Raw genomic sequence first — 24,948 nt, 5'->3', positions numbered from 1 at the left:
TTCTTACTTCCAGTTCTGGCCTGGTGGTGACAGCACCGCATCGTGCGATCGGTGTTTACCAGGCCGTCCTGGAAAAGATACATCCACGTGGTTATTAAAACAACTGCATCGGAATGGAGTATGCGAAACCGTTCCGTTACCATAACCAACAGCTGAAATGTAACATAACAAATCAACACATGTGCTCCGACATTTGGTATTGTTCCCGACGCTGCCTTTTAAGTCCGCGCAGACATTCTTCTTGTTTTCCTTGGAACACAGAGGAGTGTCAGGCTGCAGCTCATCAGAGGGCCCCCCCTCCTGGGAGAGGGGCTCCCAGAGCCGCGCTCACCTTCGGCTCAGGAGGGTGCTGGCTTGGCGCCTCCACAGTGTGCCGATCGGAGTCTGACCCCCAGCCGTCCTCGGCTCCTTGTTGGTGCAAAGGGGCATCCCCATAGCACAGACAGTTGTGAGACATATCGTACTGTTTGGTTTTGACCTTGTTAAAGACCAGGATACATTCAATAGACCTACCGTCCTCCTTTCCCAGGTAGGTCTGACCTAGACTTTCTGAGAGAAAAGGAAAACATTCACACGCTCCGGGGTCCATGAGGATGAGTGGAATGTGGGAAGCTAAGCCTGAAAGGCATCGGGATACATTGGAAAGGCGATCGGGATCCACCTCCAGCCAAGAATATGCCCGTTAAAACACACAGTCTGCATGACTTTGAAAACTGTTAAGTGGGAATGCTGGATCTTGCGTGAAAAATAACGTGAGAGTTGGGTGGGGAGAAAAAGTAAATTGCCATGGGAAATGTCATATTTTGATTTGAGCCGTCTCCCATGTAGTGCAGTACAGGGCTGTGTACAGGATATTGGCTCTAAGAAGATGAATAAAGCGTGTGGAGAGTGCCCTTCTAGCTGCTAGAGGGAATGCTGCCCAATTCATAAATTGCTAATAAAGCCAATTAGGTCTTCAGATAAATAAATAAGCAAGCAAGCAGAGATTTCCTTGAAGAGGCAAACATAGAAGCATTGTGTTTTTCTCTTTATTTGGGGTAGGGGGCGGTCTTTATTTCTCCATCCCACTTTCCAATTCAATGCTTCCTTCTGTGTCCACAGTCTCCATCATCCTACATCTTTTTTCTCTTGACAGTCTTGTTAACCATCTTATGATCTTGAGCGTTTAAACAACAACAACAACAACAAACTAACTCCCAGGATTTCAAGACCGTAAGGACTTTCTTAGGGAGAGGCATTGCTGTTTTTGCATCCTTATTCTGACACAGGCGCCAAGACAGTGAGTCAGAGGCACAGGTGGAGAGCGGGCTGGGCCTGCAGCCCATCGTGCATTTCCTGATTACATAACCTCTGAGCGTCTCCCGGAGAGAGGGGCTCAGAGCCGCGCTGTGCGCAGTGCCAGGCAGTGTGGTCAGACAGGCACTGCTTGTATCCCTTCTCAGAAACCTCCCTGCTGTGTTGTGAAAGCATCGTAGGTTAGTGTTTAAGTTGGAATCCTGTGGACCACAGCTGTGCATGAGTGAATCTCTGCCTTAATGCGAATCAGAGCAGCAGGCCCGGATGTGAAGGGGAGCATTTTCGTCTCCAACATTAGCCTCATTGTTATTTGCTCCGTGGCTAGAAAGGAAGAGCTGGGTGGCCGGTGAAATAGCACATGACCCAGGATGCTTCAACGATGTTTCTCACCCATAGTTAGGCTGTTTTATTTAGTTAGCATGTAACACAATCTTTATATTCCGTCTTAAAGTCAGTGTACATCCATTTAAAATACACTTTTTTAAAAATTGTAAAGGTGTTGATTAGCTTTTTAATTTTGTTTTCTATACTAGTATGATTACATCCCCTGTGTTTGTTATATATAGTCAGTTGCCAGTTACTTACTTATAGATTGTCCCTGGATTATTAGGAACACATTATTAGAAGACATTTTCAGATTTTAATGGCGTCATTCAGTTGACTGTACTATACATTTACTGTGGGGCCTAATCAAATTCAGTTTTCTCCTCCTTACCCCCTTACACACCCCGGGAAGGTGAGGAAGAGTGACAGTAAGTGCCCACGGCGTGGGTGTGGGCTGCTGTGGGAGGATAACCTTTCAGACCTCTCTCCAGTGCTTCCTGTTCTGTGCTTTTGTCACAGAGATGGGGGAGTGTGGTGGCAGTTAGCATAGCAGAGATTGATACTTGAACAAAGAGAAATTACTTGGGTGATAATGAACAATGTTCTAATAAACTGGCTGTGAGGAAGCGAGACACACGCACACACGCACGCACGCACACAGTTTGAAGGTTACACAAATACCTAAATTTAGATGCAATCAGAAGAAGGGAAATGAAATATTTTTAAATTTGTGTTAGGATTTTCACTTAGTGCATTTATTCTTTTTAAAAATATATTTTTTTGATTTCAGAGAGGAAGGGAAAGAGAAAGAGAGAGAGAGATGGAAACATCAATGATGACAGGGAATCCTTGACCAACTGCCTCTAGCACGTCCCCTACCTGGGTTCAAGCCCAAAACTCAAGCGTGTGCCCTGTCTGGGAATCAAACTGTGAACTCCTGGTTCATAGGTGTGTGCTCAACCACTGAGCAACACTGGCCAGGCTAATACATTTATTCTTTCTTTCTTTCAAAAAAAATTTTTTTTATGGATTAAGGTATCACATATATGTTCTCATCCCCCATTCCCATCTCAAACCCCTTCCCACGCATGCCCCCACCCCCTGTTGTCTAATACATTTATTCTTAACAAGGAAGTCTATGAAGCTTCAGCCCACATTATAAATAAATATTTCTGGTTTGGGATTTTGGCCTTTAACAGCTATTCAATTCATATGGTTGTAAATTAGACAAATGGTGTGTATCTTAGCAAGGAATATCCTCCGACTTTCCTTTATTCCCAGCATTTCTGGGAGTCCTATCTTGGAGAAACTTCATAGATTTATCTAACTGGTAGCAGTGAAATATAGGGATTTGTAATCTAAACCAGAACTCTTTGGAGAGTGGAATGGGAACTATAATTATGCCAGAACAGTAGTCTTACACTGGACAGGGGACATATGGCTACCCTATCTGTGCTCTTTGAAGCTATGGGATATGCAGCTACACCAGATGCACGAACCACTGTGGCTTCTTGAGCAGAGAGTATGAGGTTGGGAAGGAAGGTTGTAGTGGACAGTAGCTTGGAAAGAGTCTGGCCTCGCTTGGTCAGAAGACTGAGTTTTATGATGTTTCTCATTGGGGTGACACTTCTGCTTATTTCCCTCTCGTGTTTTTATACTCGTTCTGGACAATCTTTCCTTGTTCTATTGCAGAGAGTAAATGAATAGGATTTGCATTTGAGGGAGAAGGAGAATATAGGCAAGTCAAAGAAGGTACCGGGAATGGTATTTTATTAGTACAACCTGGAAACATGAGAGGAAGGGAAAGGCTTGGAAAACCAGGGGGATGCCATTCATTATACTATTGAGCCACTGAGTCTGAGGGCCAATGGGCTATCTGTGTAAAGTGGGACAAGTCCTGAACTCTAGGTTTTGGGTTTAGGAAAGAAATCAGGTCTAAGGAGCCTACAAATGGAAGTAGGCACAGGATCAGGAGAAAGTGTTGAAGGCACAGGAGAGAAAGTCAAGAGGAGAGGATAATCAACAGAGTTAAAAGTGAAAAGATCAAGCAGAGAAGCTACTGGATTGGTGATTATGTGGTTTTTCGTGATCTTAAAGATCAGTTTCATTGGCATGAAAACCAGATTACAGTAGATTGGGCAGTGAGTGAAAAGTGAGTGTAAAGATTTGTAGAGAAGGGAAAGCGAGAAGTGGGGTGATAAATGTTTAGGATGGAGAGACACTTCACTTGAATGCCTTTCTAGCACAAGGACGGAGATGGAACCGATGGAAAGGCAGATTAAAGAGACAGGCACTAAGGACACAATTGATGTTGCAAGGTTCTGGAGGAATGGAGTCAAAAGCACACACGAATCATCCCTGAAACTTGAGAAAGAAAAAGATTTAGAAGAAAGCTCTAGAGAGGAAAGAGGAGGGCATTTATACCAGTGACTTTCCCCAGTTAAGTGGGATGCAGTCTACTGAAAGTCAAGAAACATAAGGCTGCATTTGGAGGCTTTAAGGAAGATGGCAAAATTTGGAAATGGGGAAATGGAGGTGGCTAGAAACAAAGCAATAACTTACCAAGCTTTGCAACCATAGCTAAGGTGTGTGTGTGTGTGTGTGTGTGTGTGTGTGTGTGTGTGTGTTTAAAGGCTATTTAAATGGAGCCAATTATAATAGTTTTTACAGGGAGCTTGAAGATAGAGTTGGAAAAAAAAATGAATGGATGATTAGACTGACCCAAAATTGGGCCTTGACAAGGCAGAATATCAAGCTGGGGAAAATTAGGTGTATTTGTGAGAGTTAGTTGAAACGATGGGCAGTCTTGAGTCCCAGTCGTGTAAGAAGGGAAAAGACGAGGTGGTGCCTGATTTATTTAGAGGACAGGTAGAAGTCACAGATTATGCAGAAGGTAGAAAAAGCTTGGTGAGAGGTATAGAAGGGTACAGAGTAAGGGCCAGAGAGAGGAAGTTGTGCTGCTAATACGGGAAGTGGTAACATGAAGTGAAGCTCGTTCTTAAGAAAACCATACGGCAAATTTCAGAGGGTGAAAGCCCAAGCCAGTTGGACACAGTGACCTAAAGAGGTCTGGCTTTAACATGGCATCATGGAATGCCCACCGCGGTGTGTGTTATAGAACATGTCAACAGCACAAACAGCACCTTTCGTAGGCTGGTGGCAGCAGTAGATTTTAAAGACAAGACGTGAGTGAAGGTAAGACTGGGAGTGAAAGGGGAGGGCATGGATATGGACACCCATCAGCAGCCGACCTATCACTGTCATTCTAGTCACCATTTCAGCTTATTTTGTACTTTATGCACTTCACTGCTACCATGTTTTTAAATCAAAGGAATCATCCTGGTTTCTATAGGAAAGTTTGGTTTGTGGCATACCAGGTCTCTTTAAACTACAGCTGTGAATGTAGCTGACCCATTGACAAAGCCATTGCTTTATTTTGCCAGTAGAGGGTATTCCTGCCCAATAGGAGTTGAGCCATTTGCGGAGTCAAATGTACTTTCCTTGGAGGTAAGCTTGAAGTTATTAAAGTGACTTCTGGAATCATTGTTTAATGTTGTTAATTTGATCATTTTAGTCTTTAGTTTCTTAATTTTCCTTAGTATGGCATTATTTTAATTCACTTTCAAAACTGCCAACTTAGAAAATGGTCAAGAACAGATTTGAATCCAATTCCATCCTAGCTTGTGAGAGTAGTTAGATTTACAAGTCATTCTTCTAAATAATTCCCAAGGTTAGAAAAATATTTCTGTGTGTGTGTGTGTGTGTGTGTGTGTGTGTGTGTGTGTGGCAGATTTCATTTTAAATATTATGTAATCACTTGGAAAGAGTATGGTTCACTTTGAACTATTCAACCCAGTGGAATATATGTCATAGAGTTTCTTAACTGATCAAATTCCAATGTTTTTAATATCAGTTTCCCCTAAGTTAACGATGGGATGGGATGGGATGGCTACATGTTGGAATCTATCATAAACTGGAATTACTTCAACTTTGGATTTTGAACTCTGATATTCCTCTTTCAGATCATAATTTCACTTTAGGCCACTAATCTCCCGTTTATCCTTTTAGAAAATATTTATTGAGTGCCTATAATATACTGAACTTCAAGTAAAGGAGTTAAGGGAGGGCTAGATAAAAAAAAAAAGTCAGTTCTATTTTTTGTAAAGTAGTCTAAATGCCCCCTTTCCTTATCTTCACCTCAAGTTCTTTACTACTCCCCACTGCACAGTATTGTGTCACTGCCCTGATACTCATTTCATTTGCTTTCCTGCCTCTAATGGGCCTCATGGCGGATCATCTCAATGGCAGTTTAATCCACATCTTCAATTCTGGCTTCTCTTTCTCAGTCTCCTTTACTGTTCCCTCCGACTTTACTCATTATCGTTATATTTTACCATCAATATTTATTTACATTTATCTACATATTTATACAATACTTTCTCTTATTCTCTATTCCTTCTTGATTTTGCTTAGGGCTTTCCCTTAATTAATTAGTTAATGAATTAATTTCATGCAGGTCTGCTGGTTAATGAATTCTCTGTTTTTTTTGATTTCTGACATCTTTATTTTCATTTTGGAAGGGTATTTTTGCTGGACATACAATTACAGGAGAGCCGTTGTTTTTGTGCTTAAGATTGAAGGCTGGAGTCTATACCTGGTCTGCCCCTGCTCTTAGTTTGTTTTGAGAGCCTGTGGTGTTTATAGGGGCTTCCTCACTGCCAGGTACTAAACTACAATGATCCATATCCCCTCGGCATTGAGAAACTTCTAAAACCTCCACCGATAGGTAATTGTAAGGACTGTGGTTGTTCTAAGTGTGAGATGGGAAGATGGGAGTTTGAGAAGAAAAGTGACACACATAGTGGTTTCACTGTTTGCTGTGGTAAAGCTGTAAGAGAGCAAAGAGGAAGACCAGTGAAGAGGCAAGACCAGTGAAGAGGCTATGGCAGAAGAGCGGGTAAGAGATGAAGGTGGCATATAATTTTTTATTTGACTACTGAAATGACTTCCAAATGGCCTCCAATCCTGATCTGCTCAAACTGTTTCTCCCTCCTGATGCCATAGTGATTTATTTCTGAAATTCATAGCCAATGAAGTCACTTCTCAGAGTTTCCCCATCATGTATCTTCAGGTAAAAATTCAAATTCCTTACCAATGAGTAGAAGATCATATCCATGCTCTGATACCTGCCTCCCTCTACAGCACCCTCTCTTATTCTAACTCTTCCTTTTAGCCAGTGTTACGTACTTGAAGGCTCAAATCTTAAAGGTTATGCCTGGACAATGTGACTTAGTGGTTGAGCATCGATCTATAAACCAGGTGGTCACGGCTCGATTCCCAGTCAGGGCACAGGCCTGGGTTGTGGGCTCAATCCCCAGTAGAGGGCATGTAGGAGGAAGTTGATCAATGATTATCTCTCATCATTGATGTTTCTATCTCTCTTTCCCTCTCCCTACTTTTCTGAAGTCAATAAAAATATATTCCAAAAAATTACATTTAAAAACAATCTCACAGGTCATAAACCCTCATAGGCCCTCATGCCTTGGCCCATGTTTTCCTTCTTCTCGAATGATCTTTCTCATCAACTTTCTCTCCTGATTGACTCTAATTCATCCTTAAAGATCTAGCTTCAGGATCAAGGATAAGAGAGACTTATCTTCTCTTGGAAGAGTTTCTGAATCTTTTCCTTCCCCATTCCAAGATATAAATGAGTATTTTCAGTGGATTCAGTACAATTCAATAAACATTTATGGCATCTATTCTCTGCCAAGAACAGTTTTAGGAGTTGGAGAATCACCGATGAATAAGCTGAAGTATTTGCCATCGAAGACCTAGTTCCAGAAGAGAAGACTTGACTTAACAGTGTTACAGTGTGATAGTATAGCAGTTGACAAGTATGATCTTGGGAGGAGGGTGTGAGTGAAGGATTCTTAGAGGAAGAGACATTCCTGTTGATTTTACAGAATAAATCAGAGTTTATCAAGCAAATGTACATGGGGCAGGGTCAATACAAGATTTGCAAAACATGAAAGGGCAGAACAGCAAGTTGTAGGGAAATTAAGAAAAATTGATATTTGGTAGCTAAGATGTGGAAACATCCCAAGTACCCATCAGCAGTTGAGTGGATTAAAAAATGGTGGTACATTGACACAATGGAATGCTACCCTGCTATAAAAAAGAAGGAACTTTTACCATTTGCAACAGCATGGATAGAACTGGAGAGCATTATGCTAAGCGAAATAAGACAGTCGGAGAAAGATAAATATCCACGTGATCTCACTCATATGTGGGATATAATGATTAACAAAAACTGATGAACAATAATAGATCCAGAGACAAATGGCAGGGGAGGTGGGGGGAGGGTTAGAGAGCAACCAAAGGACTTATATGCATCCATATTAGCATAACCAATGGGCACAGACACTGGGGCGGTGGGGGTTTGCCCGAGATGGGAATGGCTTGGGGTGGGGGTTTGTCAATCAGGTGAAAAGGAGACATATGTAAAACTTTAGACAATTAAAAAAGAAAAATTGATATTTGAGTATGAAATTTAAAAGGTAGGTAATGAAAAGTGAGCTTGAAAAGACAGGAAAGAATATCATTGAAGATCTTATTTCAACATATAGCTCCATGGTGGTACTTTTCCTACTGAAACCACTGGCTTTCATCTCCATGCCACCACCAATGGGCTCCTTCAGGGCAGGCGTTAGGCCTTATTTATAAGCTTTGCATACAGAGCACCTACCCAAGTGTCTAAGCTGTGGTGGATACTCATAAATGCTTACGTTATTCATGTGGACCCTTTTAAACTTTTAAAACATTATTTTACATTAGAGTATTATTTGGTACATATCTATCTATCTACCTATCTATCTATCTATCTATCTACTTATCATCATCTATCTGTCTGTCTAACTAATACCTGGGTTAAGTCTGGACATTATCAGCTCCAAAGTCTAAGTATAAAAATAAAACTGAAATAAAATACAAATAATTAAAGATTCTGAGTAAAACTAAATTTAAATCTGATACATAATATAAGGCATGACATATCCAGTGTGTAATATTTTAAAAATAACATGTTATTAAAGTGATTCTCAGATTTAAAATAACTATTGAGAGACAAGACAAATGAATGGAATGAGCTAGACGTTCTTAACAGCTTTCCCTAGAGGCTGTGTATGTTCTGTGTATATCTTTCCATTCACACCTCTTTCCTTCTTCTCTCTCTCTCTCTCACAGCCTGGACACGGGATGGAGACATTTTTACAGCAGAAAGTGTTAACTCTGTAACTCAGTTCATTAGAGCAGGTAGTCTCCGTCTCTAGACTAGAAGACTAACAGTCAACTTTCAACTCTAGTGTGTTCTTGCCTCTTGCTTTCCAAGGGGCACTTGCAGCCACTTGGGAAAGTAGCACATACAGTTGGAACTGTCATGAATATAAAGAAAAAAAGGAAACATAAAACTTGAAAGCAATCACAATAATCCACAGTAGTAATCTGAGAAAAATTGCAATATCTAAATCACCTGCTCTTGTGCAAGATCTACGGGCTTACTGACTAATTACAAATGAAGAAATGGGAAGAGAAAATGTAAAAAGACAGTCTTTTGAGTAAACACACTGCTTTGTCTTAAGTGGTTTTACACATCTTTAAAAAAAGAAAAAAAGAAAAAACAAACCACTTGAGCTTGCTTGTCTTTTCTTACCTTTAAAAAAAATGCCTTTTTATTAAAAATAATTAGAACCTGCTAATTATTACGGTTTCTCCCAACATCCACTCCTTTCTTTCCCTCCTCCTTCAGTTGCTTTTTGCCACATATATCGCTCCTTCGGCCACTCTTGACATTGGACTCCAGCAGCCAAAGAAAAAAGAAATTTATATGAAAATACAGCCACCCTTTGAGGACCTTTTTGACACAGCAGAAGAATATATTCTCCTCCTCCTCCTTGAGCCCTGGACAAAGATGGTACAATTAGACCAGCTTGCCTATAGACAGGTACGGTGACCCTGATCAACTGTATGGGGACCAGTCGTGCTTATTGTAAAACTGATGAGAAGCAGCATGGTTCACTCACAAGAAAAAAAAACAAAAAAACTACCGGAAAAGGTCTCAGTTGGTCCAGGGATTCAGAGTTTTCCTATTGTCTCCCAGTAAAACACTTAAACCGGTGTCATTTTTAGCTCTGTGTGCAAATGTGTCAGCAGAGATAAATCTGGCCTTGGGTTTCCTATGACCCACACAAAGCCATGGCGATACACTGGCTTTGTCCCTTCTTGCCATTTCCAGCAGCCGTCCTAATTTTGATGAATGGACAAAGCTCGTTTAATTCGTTGCTGGATGAGTTACAGTAAATATTATACCCACGGAAAGCATAAACGTCTTATACGGATCGTGGAGAGCACATTCTCTGGTGTCAGCGCTGTTTTTCAGCGCGCCCAGATGTTCATCAGGTCAGGCCCCCTGATTGGACAGAAGTGTCAGCACATCTTTTTTCATCCCCACGGAGGTCGTGTGAGACTTCGGTGCTGGAATATTTTCCCTCTTTTTATTGACGGGTGGAGGAGATTTCTTTAAATATTTATTTCGAATCACAAAACCATTCGTGGGTATTTTTTTTTATATGAAGTTAATGCATGTGCCCCGTACATGAGGTCACTTCAGGTGGGACTCTGATTATCTCTGTGTTGCTATTCTCTGTTCGTATCTCCTCAACAACTTTGTAGTCATTCTTCCACCAGAAGGGATAGCTTAGGTAATTAAAATAAAATTAATACCGAAACACCTTGGATAGAGTTATCTCATTGAATTGTGACCGAAACAACCCTTGTGGCTTACTAAATTCAGTAACCAAAATAATTAAATTTTTATTTCTGATTTTCTCTTTGTTCTGAAAACTTAGCATTGCAACCTTTCTTTTACAAAAACATATAGGTTACATTATGAAAATTAGGCTATCGGATGAAATTTAAAGGTATCTCTCTAGCTGTTATTTTAAATATAATATAAGATGTAGAGGGAAAATGGACCTGAGATAATGGTCCTGAGATGACAAAGGCTTAGAATTATAACTAAGTTCCCTAAACCAAAAGGTTTGGCCTTGGTAATGATTCTTATAAAAATGCATGGGACAAATAACATATTCTTTTTAATAAGAGGAGAAATAAATCTCTCTTAATTCTAGAAACACCCTCACATTCAGCCCACAGACTTCTCCAAAAGTCCAACTGACTGGATGATGTAGACTCTTTCCCAGAGAGGATAACCAAGGGGCCTACCAAAACCAGCTGTGAAATGCACCACGTTCTCAGGCCGCCAAACGGATTTTTCCCTGTGACAGGGAAATGGAGAGTGGCCTTGTTCTCCTGACTGTATGAAATAGAAAAATAGTGCAAAGCACATTCTGAAGGCTGAGACTACTAGGAAGTTCAATCTGACGATTAACGCTCTCCTCTCACGCTATACCAATAAAATCTTTATTCACAGACCGGTAACAATGGAGCCTATACACAATAATGGAAACATTTTGGGTCACATTTCGTGTTCTGTGGATTATGCGGTGCCTAACGCTAGTAGTGCCTGCCTTCGTGACTATTATCCTGTTATAACGAATAGAAGCTGGAAATGTGACCCAAAATGCTTCCATTATTGGTTAGTTCACAAGGGGAGTTCAGAAAGGAGGAGGAGTCTTGGTGGCACTATATCAGCGATTTTCAACCTTTTTCATCTCATGGCACACATAAGCTAGTTATTTAAATTCTGTGCACACCAAAAAATATATTATTTTGTCATTCTGACAAAAAAAGCGTATAATTTTTATTGATTTACAAAAGAAAAAGAAATAATAGCAATTACTGATTCTTCTAGCTCCAAAGTGATTTTTTAAAAATCAGGTGCCTATATTAGTATATAAGGATTTCTGATACCAAAAATTAACCAATCAGCACAATATTCTTATGCAACATGATCAATAACATGCAAGTCTATCATGACCTGTATATTTATGGTTCAAGACAGGGCATTCATGCCTGAAGGCTATCACTGTATTGGCTATTATCATATTTTTATTTGACAATCTGAGGGAAAAGAGGTCAGTGCCCCTGAATAAGCTGTCAGGTATTGTATGTTTTAAAAATTCTTGCAGCCCCTGGTTGAAAATCACTGCACTATATCATTAATTAGAAATGCATGTAATTTTTAAAATATATTTTAATTTTTTCAGAGAGGCAGGGAGAGGGAGAGAAAGAAACATCATTGATGAGAGAGAATCATTGATCAGTTGCCTCTGCATGTCTCGTACTGGGGATGTAGCCCAGGCATGTGCCCTGACCGGGAATCAAACTGTGACCTCCTGGTTCATAGGTCAATGCTCAGTCACTGAGCCACACCAGCCAGGCAAAGTGCTTGTCTTTTTTATTGTATGCATTCAAAGTCTGACTTTGCTGTAGCTGCTTTTTTACATTATGTTGGTCTGCCTGCCTTTGCCTCCAGGCTAATTTACTTTATTGGCAAGTGTATTGGTCTTTAGCCCACTTTTCCTGGCAAATTGTGCATTCTTTCCCCCACTGTTTCATAATGCACATCCTACTGATGTCACACGTTTTATTATTATTTTATTAGGTGAGGTTGGTGGAAGAAACTCGTTATCTAGACTCCATATACTTCAGAAAGCTACAGGCTTTGCATAAAGAGACATTTTTTAAGAAAGCTGAGGTAAGACAACTCTCTAAAAAAAAACCCCACAAATTTTATCCTGAAGAGGATTGCCACCACATATATTGGCAGGGATGGGAATAGATGGTCATATACTGATAAGATAAGGGATGGGCAGTTTCATTTTTCTGCTGCTGATTTGCCAAGGATGCTACAATTTGATAGGTGTCATTTCATTGACACATTTAATGACAAAGTCAGAAAAACAAAGCAGATAAAGGTAGCACAGGTTGCCAAGCTCCTTGCCTGCCTTAGCTAAGAGCCTCCTAGCCACATTATGTTCCTTTGTATGCTATTGGTTATTTTCTGCATGGCAGCACCTCTATTTGTTGTCAAGTCACAAAAGAGTTTAATTGAGTTTTCCAAACAGGAAAGAGTCTATTGTATGCCATCAACAGGCAAAACAATTTCTTCAAATATGGAAACAATTTGAGGAGTTGAATGAAAAAGACTATAGGATTGCCTAGGATATGAAAGTGTTATTTTGATTTATAAGTTCAAATATTTTGGATTGGCTCCAGTAAACAATGATAGGTCATAAAGCAGTAATATGAAATGTGTATCTACATAAAAATGGATTCATATTTATTTATTTATTATTTTTAATCCTCAACCAAGGATATTTTTTTTTCATTGATTTTTATTCTTTTCTTTCTTTTTTCTTCTTTTTAAGAGAGAGTGGGAGGGAAGGAGAGAGAGAGAGAGAAACATTGATGTGAAAGAGACACATCGATTGGTTGCCTCTCGCACATGCCCTCATCAGGGCCAGGAATCAAACCTGCAACCCAGGTACATGCCCTTGACTGAGTGGTAAGGTTTCAGGTGATTTTTACTTTCTTCTTTGTACCTATTTGACATATTTATTCTTTTACAATAAAGTTTTACAAAAACAATAAAGTTATTTTTTTAAATGTACCCTTCATTATAGTTGCCTCATTAATGCAGAAGTTCTCCATTTCAGACTCTACTAATTAATATCTTGGAAAGGATACATAAAAATCCACAAAGGTAGCATTTTGTAAAATTGTGTTTTAAACTTTATGAACTAAAATTTACAATGCTCCCATGATTATCCTTCTTCCTATGGAAAATGGATTTTGAAAATATTGGCAGTTTATATCATGATCTGGTGCTTTTTTAAAAACATATAGAGAAATAAATTAATCATACAACGAATTACAGAAGGAATAGGGCTTCTAAACTGTCTGCAAAACATCAGAGGCTTTAAAAGTGCCCCCTAATTAGCTTTTATATGAAGGAGATTACATTTAAAGGATGTAATCTTTATTAGAAAAGCATCTTACATTACTCTGTAACTTTTGAAATTAAGTTATAGATAAAAGAATGTTTTATGTTCATGACATGTCATTAAGAAAAAGAACCAAGTTATAAAACCATATATAGTTGTATAGTCCTGCCCTCATTTTTAATAAACTATATGTATGTAGACAAAAAGAAATCTAGAAGGGAATATATATAAAAAGCTAATGGTGGTTATCTCTGAATGGTAGTATTACATATGCTTTTTGTTTTCTTTTTATTATAAAAGACTTTGCTTTTCTACTAACAACAATAATAAAATTAATACTTTATTAGCAAGTATACAGTATCATAACTATTTACTAAATGTTCATGAAAAGAAGGGAATGGAATATAAAGGAACAGAAGAGAATTTGATATGAGTTAGAACCAAATTCTAGATTCTAGAGTCTTTACCCATGTCTGCCACTGGCCTGTTAAATGGCATTGGCCTACCAGTTAATTTTTATTTTAGTTTATTTAAATTTGAAACATAATTTGTTGTATTTAAAAGATGTTTATGAAAAGTATTATTTTACTAGGACATTCCTAGTGTTATTGGACTTGGCATTTCCCCACCTCCTGCTGTCTCTAAACCAACAGAAAAATGGAGTGCTGTCCCTGCAGAATATAAGAATTTTAATTTTAATAACCTACTAAACAACAGACTGGAGTTTGAACATTTCCGACAGTTTCTTGAGACTTATTCTGCAAGGTAAGGAACATGTAACCATTGTAAATTATATTACTCTCTTAAAATATTTTTTTCTAAGCTACTTATTTTTTTAAGCTGTATTGGTAACTTTTTGTTGGGGAATGCAGTTTAAGAATAGCAGCCTTTAAAATGTTATTTAAGTGGTTAAATAATATTTGTTGATACTTTTAGCATTGGCTAAATTAAAACACCAGTATGATATCTATCTATCTATCATCTATCTATCTATCTATCTATCTGTCTATCTATCTATCTATTTGTTATCCTCACCTGAGGATATTTTTTCCATTGGTTTTTAGAAAGAGTAGAAGGGAATGAGGAGGAAGGGAGAGGGAGAGAAAGAGAGAAACGTCAATGTGAAAGAGACACATCGATCGGTTGCCCTCTAAAGGGGCAGGGATCAAACCTGCAGCTCAGGTACATGCCCTTGACTGGACATTGAACTCACCACACTTCTCACCACACTTCGGTGCTCAGGCCAGTGCTCTATTCACTGGGCCACATTGGCCAGGGCAAGACCAATATGTTTTATCCAGTCCCTTTTCTGCTGTTTGTTTGTTTGTTTCTTTTTTCTTTTCTTTTTTTTAAAATATATTTTACTGATTCTTTACAGAGAGAAAGGGAGAGGGATAGAGAACCAGAAACATCGATGAGAGAGAAATTACCCGAAAATAAGACAGTGTCTTATATTAATTTTTTCTTCCAAAGTTGCGCTAGGTCTTATTTTCAGGGGATGTCTTATCCTTCCATGCGCTGGGTCTTATTTTTCGGAGGATGTCTTATTTTCAGGGAAACACGGTATCAACCAGCTGCCTCCTGCACACCCCATACTGGGATGTGCCCGAAACCAATGCACATGCCCCCGACCAGAACCGAACCTGGGACCCCTCAGTCCGCAGACCGATGCTCTATCCACTGAGCCAAACCAGTTTCAGCTCTACTGTTTCTTTTGCATTTGTCTAGACAGGTGCTTCAGTTACTGTTTCTTTAATTATTATTATTATTATTGATTTTAAAGAGCAAGGGAGAAAGAAAAAGAGATAGAAACATCAACGATGAGAGAGATTCATTGATTGTCTCCTGCACTCTCCCTCCCTGGGATCAAGCCCGCAACCAGGGCATGTGCCCTGACTGGGAATCAAACTGTGACCTCATGGTTCGTAGTCTGATGCTCAACACTGGTCAGGCTTCAATTACTCTTTCTGAGAAGTGTCTCTTTTATATTTCACTAAGCTATTGAAATTAACACTTTATAACTTTTATTAGCTAACACATAAATCAAACGTAGTTTTACACAGAATCTTGGGACCTTATAAAATATTTATCTAATATAAATTGTTCATATTTTTTCTAATAATTTTCTCATAAGTTAGTAGAGATGGATTAGACTTGGGAGCCACATTTCACGTATATGTTTCTGTTGGTGCTGAGGATTATTTTAAATTTAGCTTGTGCCAAACAGACATGCAGTAGATGGGATGTTCCCACATCTGAAACTGAGAGTACTAGTCCATCATTCATGGAAGAACTCCGGGACCCTACCAACAATGGTGATCGTTTCTTTTCTGCCCCCAAGGCCCCTGGCATCCATTCATATTTTTAGCCAGGATGAGACGCCATATTGGACTTCTTAGTTTCATCTGATCACTTGTGTTAACTGGTCAAGACAACCACTTTCTAAGTTCTGTCAAAACAACAGCTTGGTTTGGGGTTTAGTAGAAACTGAGAGAAATAAATACGAAAAGCTTGTACTTTGTTTTTATTTTAGCATCGACCTTTCGTGCTGGACAGACATTGAGCAGTTCCGAAGGATACCTTACAAAGATCGAAAGTTAAGGGAGGCAAAATCTATTTATATTAAAAACAAATACCTGAATAAAACGTATTTCTTTGGACCCAACAGTCCAGCTTCTCCACGTCAGCAGGATCAGGTATCAACGTGAAAAGATATTTTCCATGTTGACATATAAAAGCCAGTCATTTCTTTCTCTTTGCCAGCAACCTGAAAGCCATCTTTTTCATTTGCTTTTAGACTTGAATACTTGAATGCTAGACACTTTGGGTATCTCTTTTTTTTTTTTTTTTTTTTTTTTTTTTTAGGTACCACAACCTGGCTATGTGCCCTGACTGGGAGTCAAACCCATAACTTTGTGGTGTATGGGACCAATTGAGCCACTCTGGCCAGGGCTCTCTCTTGTTTTTATGGGAAATAATTTATTAGTAAGATTTAATTAATCTTATTAATCAAAGGAGAACTGCGATGAAGGTAATTTTTTCAAAGAGCAGTCCAAAAATTTTGAGTGGTTTGTACACAGAAACAGGTAGAAAACAGAACAATTTATAGCAGGAAATAGCTGTTAATTGCCGTTGAAGCCAATACGTACGCAGGAGGGACATTTGGGGCACAAAGAAATTATGTTTTATACAAGGTCCTGCCTGTGTGAGTCAGACTACTGTCTGTGTAACCTGGCCTTTCTCTACTTCCTCTGCCTCCCTGATCTTAGACATCGTTGGAATAGTCCTCCATTGCTACCACCGCTAGCATCCCACCATCCCCAACTCAGTAGTTTGGTATTTTACACATTTATAATATGTGAGCCAAGCCTGTCTCTTTACTAAGACTCACTTTCCTCATATACAAAAGAAAAATTATTTCTCAAACATGTCCACTGGACAAGAATCACAGATTCACAGAATATTACACCTAGAAGGGAATCTAGAAAATTATTGCGCTAATGCTCTCATTTTACAGTTGAAGACACTGAAGCAAATGGCATTGCTTGTGCTCATACAGGATAAAAACCCCATTCCTGTGTTCTTTGGAATATGTCATAAGCAAAATCACACACCTGAAACAACCATCACATAAACCTCTCAATTTTTCTCTGTTTGGTGGTAGAGGAGTTATCTGTCTTTCTCTACGCCAAGGAGCCAGGAGATATTTTACAGAAAATGAGAACTGTGGCACCTGTCAGTGCTCAGCAAATGGCTTTGGGTGAACTAACAAATGAATGGCCAGTGGTGTTTCTTTCCCCACACAGACGTTTGTCGTTTCTGTCTCGTTGTATTTTCTCAGATCATGAGTTTAAGTGGTGGCTGGGGCAAAACTCTCCACGAGCAGCTTGAGCCACCTGTTTTTGTTGAAGTTCAGAAGCATGTCCTCAGAAGGCTGGAAAATGTGTGGTTGCCAATGTTTCTTGCGAGTGAACAGTTTGCGGCGCGTCAGAAGATAAGGGTACGTAAGTCAGCACTACAATCTTTGGATAGCGATAGACAGTATCTCTCGAAGCTCACGTGCACGTACGTGTTGACCCAGCCATTGTACTTCTACGGCATCAGACTTCCCAAGTTTTACTCTCCACACTGCTTTATGTTAATTGTACCACTTTAAGTCTTGTAACCTTAGTCTTCTCGTTTTAAAAAAGAATGGGGTTAATAAGAGTAATCGCTTCATAGGATTGTTGTAAAGATGAAATGAATGATACATGTTTAATTTCTTAGCATTGTGTCTGGCACATAGCAAACACTGAAATATTATTTACTAATATAGTTGTTTTTATGTTGTTGTTATTATTATTATTATTATTATTATTATTAAGTTATCACATAAATGGGCAAGGATATACAAGGGGGAACACTTAAATGAAGTATGAGAATTTCATACCATGGGAAACCATGTAGATTTTCATATCAAATGAGATTAAAATATAAATTGGGAATTCCACATGTACTGATATGAAAGATTTTATCTGAGTGAAAAAACCAGGATACAGAACAGTATATAGAAGATAATTCAATTATATATGCATACATCTATATATGTGTCTATTTATGTTTCTCTCTCTAGACGTTCATCCATCCATCCATCTCTTCATCCATCCATCTATCTAATTTTATGTTTATGAAAAAAATATCTAGAGGAATTGCTTTAGGAAATGAGAAAGATACTTTGAAATTGGTGTGAGATTTTTTTGTTTGTTTCTTTGCTTTATTTTATTTTATTTTGTTTTGTTTTATAAGAAGCATGTATTACTTTGATAATTTAAAATGTCATTATCACACCTAAAAATAGGAAAACCTGATCTTTACAAAAACAACACAAGGACAGAGAGCATGTGACTTTAGGATGCAAAGCACGAGCTATTAGTAATGATCTTTAGGAAGAATCAAAAAAAAAAAAAGTTTATCAAACACTTAGAGGCTTATTACCTGGAAATATCCTTAGTCTTCTGAGAGCCTTAAGTTATGGAGAACACAGCACACCTGGGCTCATAGGATTTATAACATGGAGAAAAGCTGACTTGTTTTAGTTCCTGGAAATAAGCTTTGGAATAACTCAAATTTCCTCGTTCCTTTCATCAGGCTGACTCCAGTTCTCTACCCAAAGCCAAGTTTAAAGATATTTAGCTTACTAATATAACTTACCACATTTTCTCACTATGTTTACAACCATAATTTTATTGTAACTTACAGTCATTTCCTGACTTAGCATTGGGTGGCCAACGACATAAGCTGATTTGGGCAACCTTAAGCCAAAGACAGAAGAGAAGAGAGGGCATCTATAATAATAAAAGCATAATATTGCTAATTAGACCAGACGTCCTTCCGGACGACCTTCCAGACAACCTTCTGGACGAAGCTGGGGCTGCAAGGGAAGCCTGGGTCCTGAGTGCTACAGGGAAGCCGGTGCCAGCAGCTGGGGGAAGGAAGGCCTACTCTTGCAAGAATTTCATGCATTGGGCCTCTAGTTTATGATAAAGCATCTCACACACTTAGGGGGAGAGTTGACACGGAAGCTTTAGGAGGGTTGGGGGCCAGGCGGAGGCTGTTGGAAAGACTAGGCAGTGACTCTGTCCTGTCTCTGTAGCTCAGCTTCTGGATCTGTCTATGGAAGAGATAAAGTCACACAGGACAAATTTGGCAGGAGTGATTCCCAAGAAAGGGAAAATAGTGGCAATCGGCTGTAACCTCAAGAGATATCTTCCGTATTTTCTGCCTGTATTGAGTACCTTTTGTACTCATCTAAAATTACTGTGGCTAGATAATAGCACAAAAATCTGGAAAGTCCTAATTGTCTCTTTAGTTTCCATGTGACCCAAAGTGGGAGTGCCATCTATATTTAGGGTGATGCAGTCGGCTATTATTGTCTCCAGTTTGCAGAAGAGGAAACTGTTCAGAACGGACAACTTGAGTAACTCGCCCAACGACAGGGCAGAACTCCCATTTCTACGTCAGATCCCTTCTGAACTGCCCATCTCTTATCCACGCTCACCTTTACCTCATTAAAAAAAAGATATATTAATAAAAATAAAATAAAATTATATTTCAGAGAGGGAGAAAGAGATAGAAACATTAGTGATGAGAGAGAATCATTGACTGGCTGCCTCCTGCACACCCCTACTGGGGATTGAGCCCACAACTTGGGCGTGTGCCCTTAATCGGAATCAAACCCAGGCCTACGCTCTATCCGCTGAGCTATGGCTACCAGCTAGGGCTACCTCATTTTTTAAAGCCAATAAATTAGTAGATGATTTCAAAACTTCAAACATTCCGAATCCTTGAGGTAAGATCATTGGTTCTGCTTTTAGTTACAGCTGAGAGATGTCGCTGACGAGCTCATACTGCAGAAGCATGAAAGGAAAATTGGGATCTGGAAGGTAAGAACCATTTGTTATATTCTTTCTCCTGTAAGTTCTACTCTGTCAAAGTGTCTTCCTCCCTCTTCTTGTTCATAAACGCTCATTGTAGACCCTGTTTTCTAAGCCACCAGTTGACTGCCAACACTGCTCTAATTGGCTGATGGAATCTAGTGGGAAGTGTGATTGTATCAGGACCTTCTTAGAGCGTTCCTTTACCTGCTCAATCCCAGAAGTGTCCGTTGGATTTTCAATATGTCTTTTTTGTTAATCCTCATCCACGAATATTTTTTTCCATTATTTTTAAATAGAGTGGAAGGGAGGGGGAGAGACAGAGGGAGAGAAACAACAATGTGAGGGAGATACATTGATTGGTTGCCTCCTACACACACCCCAACCTGGGCCGGGATCAAGCCTGCAACCGAGGTTCATGCCCTTGACCAGAACCGAACCAGGACTATTCAGCCAAAGGATCGCCGGCACTCTATCCCCTGAGCCAAACCGGCTAGAGCTCAATATGTATTTTTATTTATTTTCCTTGAAGATGGATTTATTGAGACAAATTGTTCGTTCCAGCATCTGGTAGGATATTTATTACTAAGAGTAGATTACACAAAAATAGTAAGAAGCATGCAATAGAATCAGCAGGTTAAATTAACTTATGTTATCCCCCTTTATTTAAAATTACATTTTAGCCTTAAAAGAATTAAGATACCTATCATTTTGGTGAATTTTTAAACCACTATAATATGATACCTTACTAGAAATTGCCTATTTTGCTTCTTAACAAGTGTAATAAATACAGTGTTCTCTTTGAGCCTACAAATTTATGGGTATTTATCCTTCTACAGGTCTTGATAAGATGCTAAACTAGACCCAGGCAGAGAAACTAAGAAGCTAACAAAGACAAGGCTTTATCTGACTGTTTGAAGAATCTATATGTTAGGCTCCTCTTGTTCTGTATTTTCCTCTTGAGAGGAAAGAAAACCTGTTCTTATATTTGTCTTTTGCTATATTTTTATTGAAATGCTGAGTACAATAAGCTTATATTTCATATTATTATGCAGTATATATTGTTGTTTTTTTTGTTAAGTAAAATTACAGGCTTTAGTTAAACTACTAAGGTTTAGTATCTTAAGAAGCAGGTCTTAAAACGTTATTTGCTGAGTGGGTTTTAAACAAACATCCCAGTCTGATGCATAGTTGTTCCTATTTATAGGGCTGTAATTTTAATAGGGACCATATGGTGAGGGTCTTACCTACCCGTGCACAGAACCCAGCCTGGGCCTCACTAACACCGTGATAGACATCTCCTCGCTTTATCTGGGCTCATCCATCTCAACTGCCTGGAGTTGCCTTCAGCTTTCAGTTCCCAACTCAGATGTCATCCTGAAGGCCCTTCTCAGTAAAGCTTTTACTTCTTCAGACAGAACTAGTTGATCCTTCCTTCATGTTCCCGGGGCACTTTTTCCAGAACTCTCTGAGGTCTCATTTTGATGATCACGTAGAATGAAATATTCTATGAAACTTACTTTCTGCATGATCAGTAATGGATGTTTAGCATGTGTTTTGTTTGTTACTGAAATTCCTAGGTCCACCTAAAACATTGACTTCGGAATGATGCATGGTTGTAGAATTTGGGGAACTTCAATAAAATGTATCCAGTAAAAAAAAAAAAAAATCTATTCAGTAAATTTATTAAAATACACTGAGTGGCCAGATTATTATGACTTCTGAATGCATAATAATCTGGCCACTCAGTGTATTTGTATCTCAAGTGGGTACCAAAAGTATTCTAGACTTTTGCTGGAGATCAACCACCTATTTGCCCTGAGCTTTCTATCAGCCAGTGCAAAGGGGAAAACTGACCAGGTGCACAATTTGTAGTATCTTTGATATCAAATAAATAAGGTACTCAAGAGAAGTACACTGAGTGGCCAGATTATTAGGTGTTCAGAAATCATAGTAATCTGGCCACTCAGTGTATTTTTTGTTATCTAAGAGGCTAACAAGAGATGAATATGTGATCTAAATGGTTGAAGTAAAAGAAGTAGATGTCTTGAAATTGTGAAGATATAAAATTATACATTTAACCATTAATAAAATACCATGGCTCCTTCAGGCTTTTTTGTTATGCAAAGTGAATCCTCAGTCAGAGGAGGTCTGTTATTAAAAATAATATACTAATAATTATTTCTTTTTATTCTTAACAATTTGTTATTAAAATAATATAAAGATAATTCACCAAACTATATGATCTTTCCGGGTTAGATTTATAGTGAAGCTGCACAGTGAATTTCCTATTTAAATTAATAGAATTAATTGGTAATTACTTTTGGAAAAACTTGAAAAAAATATTTTAAATGATCAACTGCTTTTACTTTTTAAAAGGTAGGATATGAAACCATAAAATAAATAATATTATAACAATGTATAATCATAACATTATGACTACTTTGTCCCATTTAAACACAGAACTCATCCTATACACTAAAATGTAGTTTTTCAGCATAGTCTCAAACTGTAATAACACATTCTTGAACAATGTAGTCATATGTTCTAAATCAACCAATCATTGCTTTTTCTCTCTACCCCTTAACAAAACGATGCCATAAAAATGTAAAGGAGACAAAGGGGAGAGAATCAGAGGGAGAAAGTTCCCAAATCCTCTTGTATCCAGGCTATTCATTTCCACAGACCAAAGAGCAGGAGATAGAATGTGGTGATCTTCAGTCTACTACATGACTTTGTTTACATTTTAGAACACAACTGATTTTCTGTTCTCCCTGCTTTGGGCAGCCCGTGGAGAGCAAATGGATCTCTTCATCTTCTGAAATCATCGCTTTCCGTAAAGCATTACTGAACCCAGTTACCGCGAAGCAATTCCAACGGTTCGTGGCTCTCAAAGGAGATTTACTGGAAAACGGGGTGCTCTTTTGGCAAGAAGTACAAAAATATAAGGTATTTCATTGGGAGTGGGAGGAAACCGCCTCTTTCTGGGGAGGGGACGCATTAGCATGGATTCCTAACGGTAACATTATGGAGAATATTTCCCAATTTTGCCACCTTCACACAAATATGAGAATATTGAGATGTTTATATTTCTACTTTAAATACATTATTATTGTACAATGAAGAGTGAGAGTGAGCACTAAAGAATTGTATTATTATTGAGATAAACCTTCCAAGGTAAGTATTTTAAAAAACATAGTCTCATACATAGTCAACCCTTAATTTTGTGACTATTCCTTCTCCAAGGCCACCCGTGGTCTTCATTTAGGTGTATTTTTCTGTATCAGAATGGAGGGCGTATAATAGTAAGTAGCTATTAAAAATCAAGCTATAGGAGTGAATTTGTTCATTCAGTAAGCATTTATTATGAAGTATCTAATGTTCTAGCCATGATGCTAGATTGTAGGAATAAAAAGGTGAATACAACACATTGTCCTCCTGCAGGAAGGAAGGCACCTGTAAAAATCCATAGTATTGATTATTTCCCATGCTCAAACTAGGTGTTCCCACAGAGGAGGGAATGAGGCAAGGAAGGTGGTAGGTCAGAGAAGTACAATAGATGAGATAATACCTGGATTGGGTCTTGAGGGAATTTTCTAGGTAGAAAGCATTCCACTTAGCAAAGTCCTACTGAGCTCACTTTTATATGGTTTACTCTTATTGTTTGCTATCTGCCCGATAGTGACTTAATGCTTTTCATGTCATAACTAATTTAATTGGCATAAGAATCCTATGAGCCCTGGCCAGGTGGCTCAGTTGATTGGAGTGTCATTCCATACACCAAAAAGGTTGTGGGCTCAATTCCCTGTCACAGCACATACCTAGCTTTCAGGTTGAATCATCAGTTGAGGCATGTGGGGGAGGCAGCTGGTTGATGTTTCTCTCTCACATGGATTCTCTCTCTCTCTCTCTCTCTCTCTCTCTCTCTCTCTCTCTCTCTCTCTCTCTCTCTCTCTCTTTCTCTCCCACCCCTTTCCTCCCTTCATTCTCCTCCCTCTAAAATCAATAAACAAATCCTCAGGAAAGGATTTTTTTTAAGTGAATATTGCTAATCTCCATAAAAAAAAAAGAATCATATGAGGCCAGAGCTGTTGTTCTCACCATTTTATAGATGAAGAAGCTAAGGCACAGAAAAGTTAAGAAACTTTTGACATCCTACAGCTAATTAAGTGGTAGAGCTGGAATTTGAACCAAGGCATTCTGTTGCTAAAACTCATGTCCTTATCCACTAAGTTATGCTCCCTCACTAGTAATGGCAACAATACATTTATACCATATATATATGGTACACATACACACTATTTTTACATGTTATAAATAGGCATTTTTGGAAGGGATACTAAACTGAGAGAAAAAATGCTAACAGTTGTCTCAATGTAACATAACAAGCTTTTTTCACATATAACTTATGCCAAACTGCATGTGAAGTTTTATATGGCAAGCACTAGAATGTTCTTTTCTTTAGTAGTATCCCTAAGACATGAGTTATTACAATATCCATCCTACAGTTCTTAATAAATGTTGGCGCATTTCTGCCCTAGAATCATTTCCAAATATGTGTACTTCCTAGTGATTTAGAGAACAATGCCTTTGACAGACAAATGCTATAATTCAAGCTAAGGTACCTCTTTATTAAAAAAAAATGATAGCCCTACATCTGTGACATAAAAGTAGGTCTTTTGAATGCGTGATCATTATTTTTAAGCTCTTTAGCAATAAAGCGGATAACGTAATAGGTTAACTGAAAAAATATTGATGCCTATTGACACACCTGTCACCACCAGCCCCTAGCTTATGTAGCTGGCCCTTCTGAGCCAAAATCCCCTTTGCTGGAGAAGCAGTGATGGTTGAGAAAACTTTGTGACCACCTGTCAGTTGAGTTATGCATCTGTTTTCTTCTGGAATGCTGTGTATGCTTTTATCATAGCACTTACCAACCACCTCAAATTGGA

The 24,948-nt window shown here is 38.7% G+C and overlaps 1 protein-coding gene across 1 annotated transcript in view; it reads left to right on the top strand.

The window, feature by feature from the left end:
• RGS22 (regulator of G protein signaling 22) overlaps window positions 1-24,948 on the top strand; it is a 90,888-nt gene that overhangs the window by 52,781 nt on the left and 13,159 nt on the right. Inside the window, exons 15-21 of the mRNA XM_084864543.1 lie at window positions 9,425-9,619; window positions 12,242-12,334; window positions 14,176-14,348; window positions 16,117-16,279; window positions 17,425-17,583; window positions 19,937-20,005; window positions 22,784-22,945. Coding sequence (XP_084720669.1) covers window positions 9,425-9,619; window positions 12,242-12,334; window positions 14,176-14,348; window positions 16,117-16,279; window positions 17,425-17,583; window positions 19,937-20,005; window positions 22,784-22,945 — 1,014 coding nt within the window. The remainder of the gene's footprint in view (window positions 1-9,424; window positions 9,620-12,241; window positions 12,335-14,175; window positions 14,349-16,116; window positions 16,280-17,424; window positions 17,584-19,936; window positions 20,006-22,783; window positions 22,946-24,948) is intronic.

Source organism: Pipistrellus hanaki (genome assembly GCF_964339955.1).
Source record: "Pipistrellus hanaki genome assembly, chromosome: 17".
Lineage (NCBI taxonomy): Eukaryota > Metazoa > Chordata > Mammalia > Chiroptera > Vespertilionidae > Pipistrellus > Pipistrellus hanaki.
This window is presented reverse-complemented; position numbering and strand designations above follow the sequence as displayed.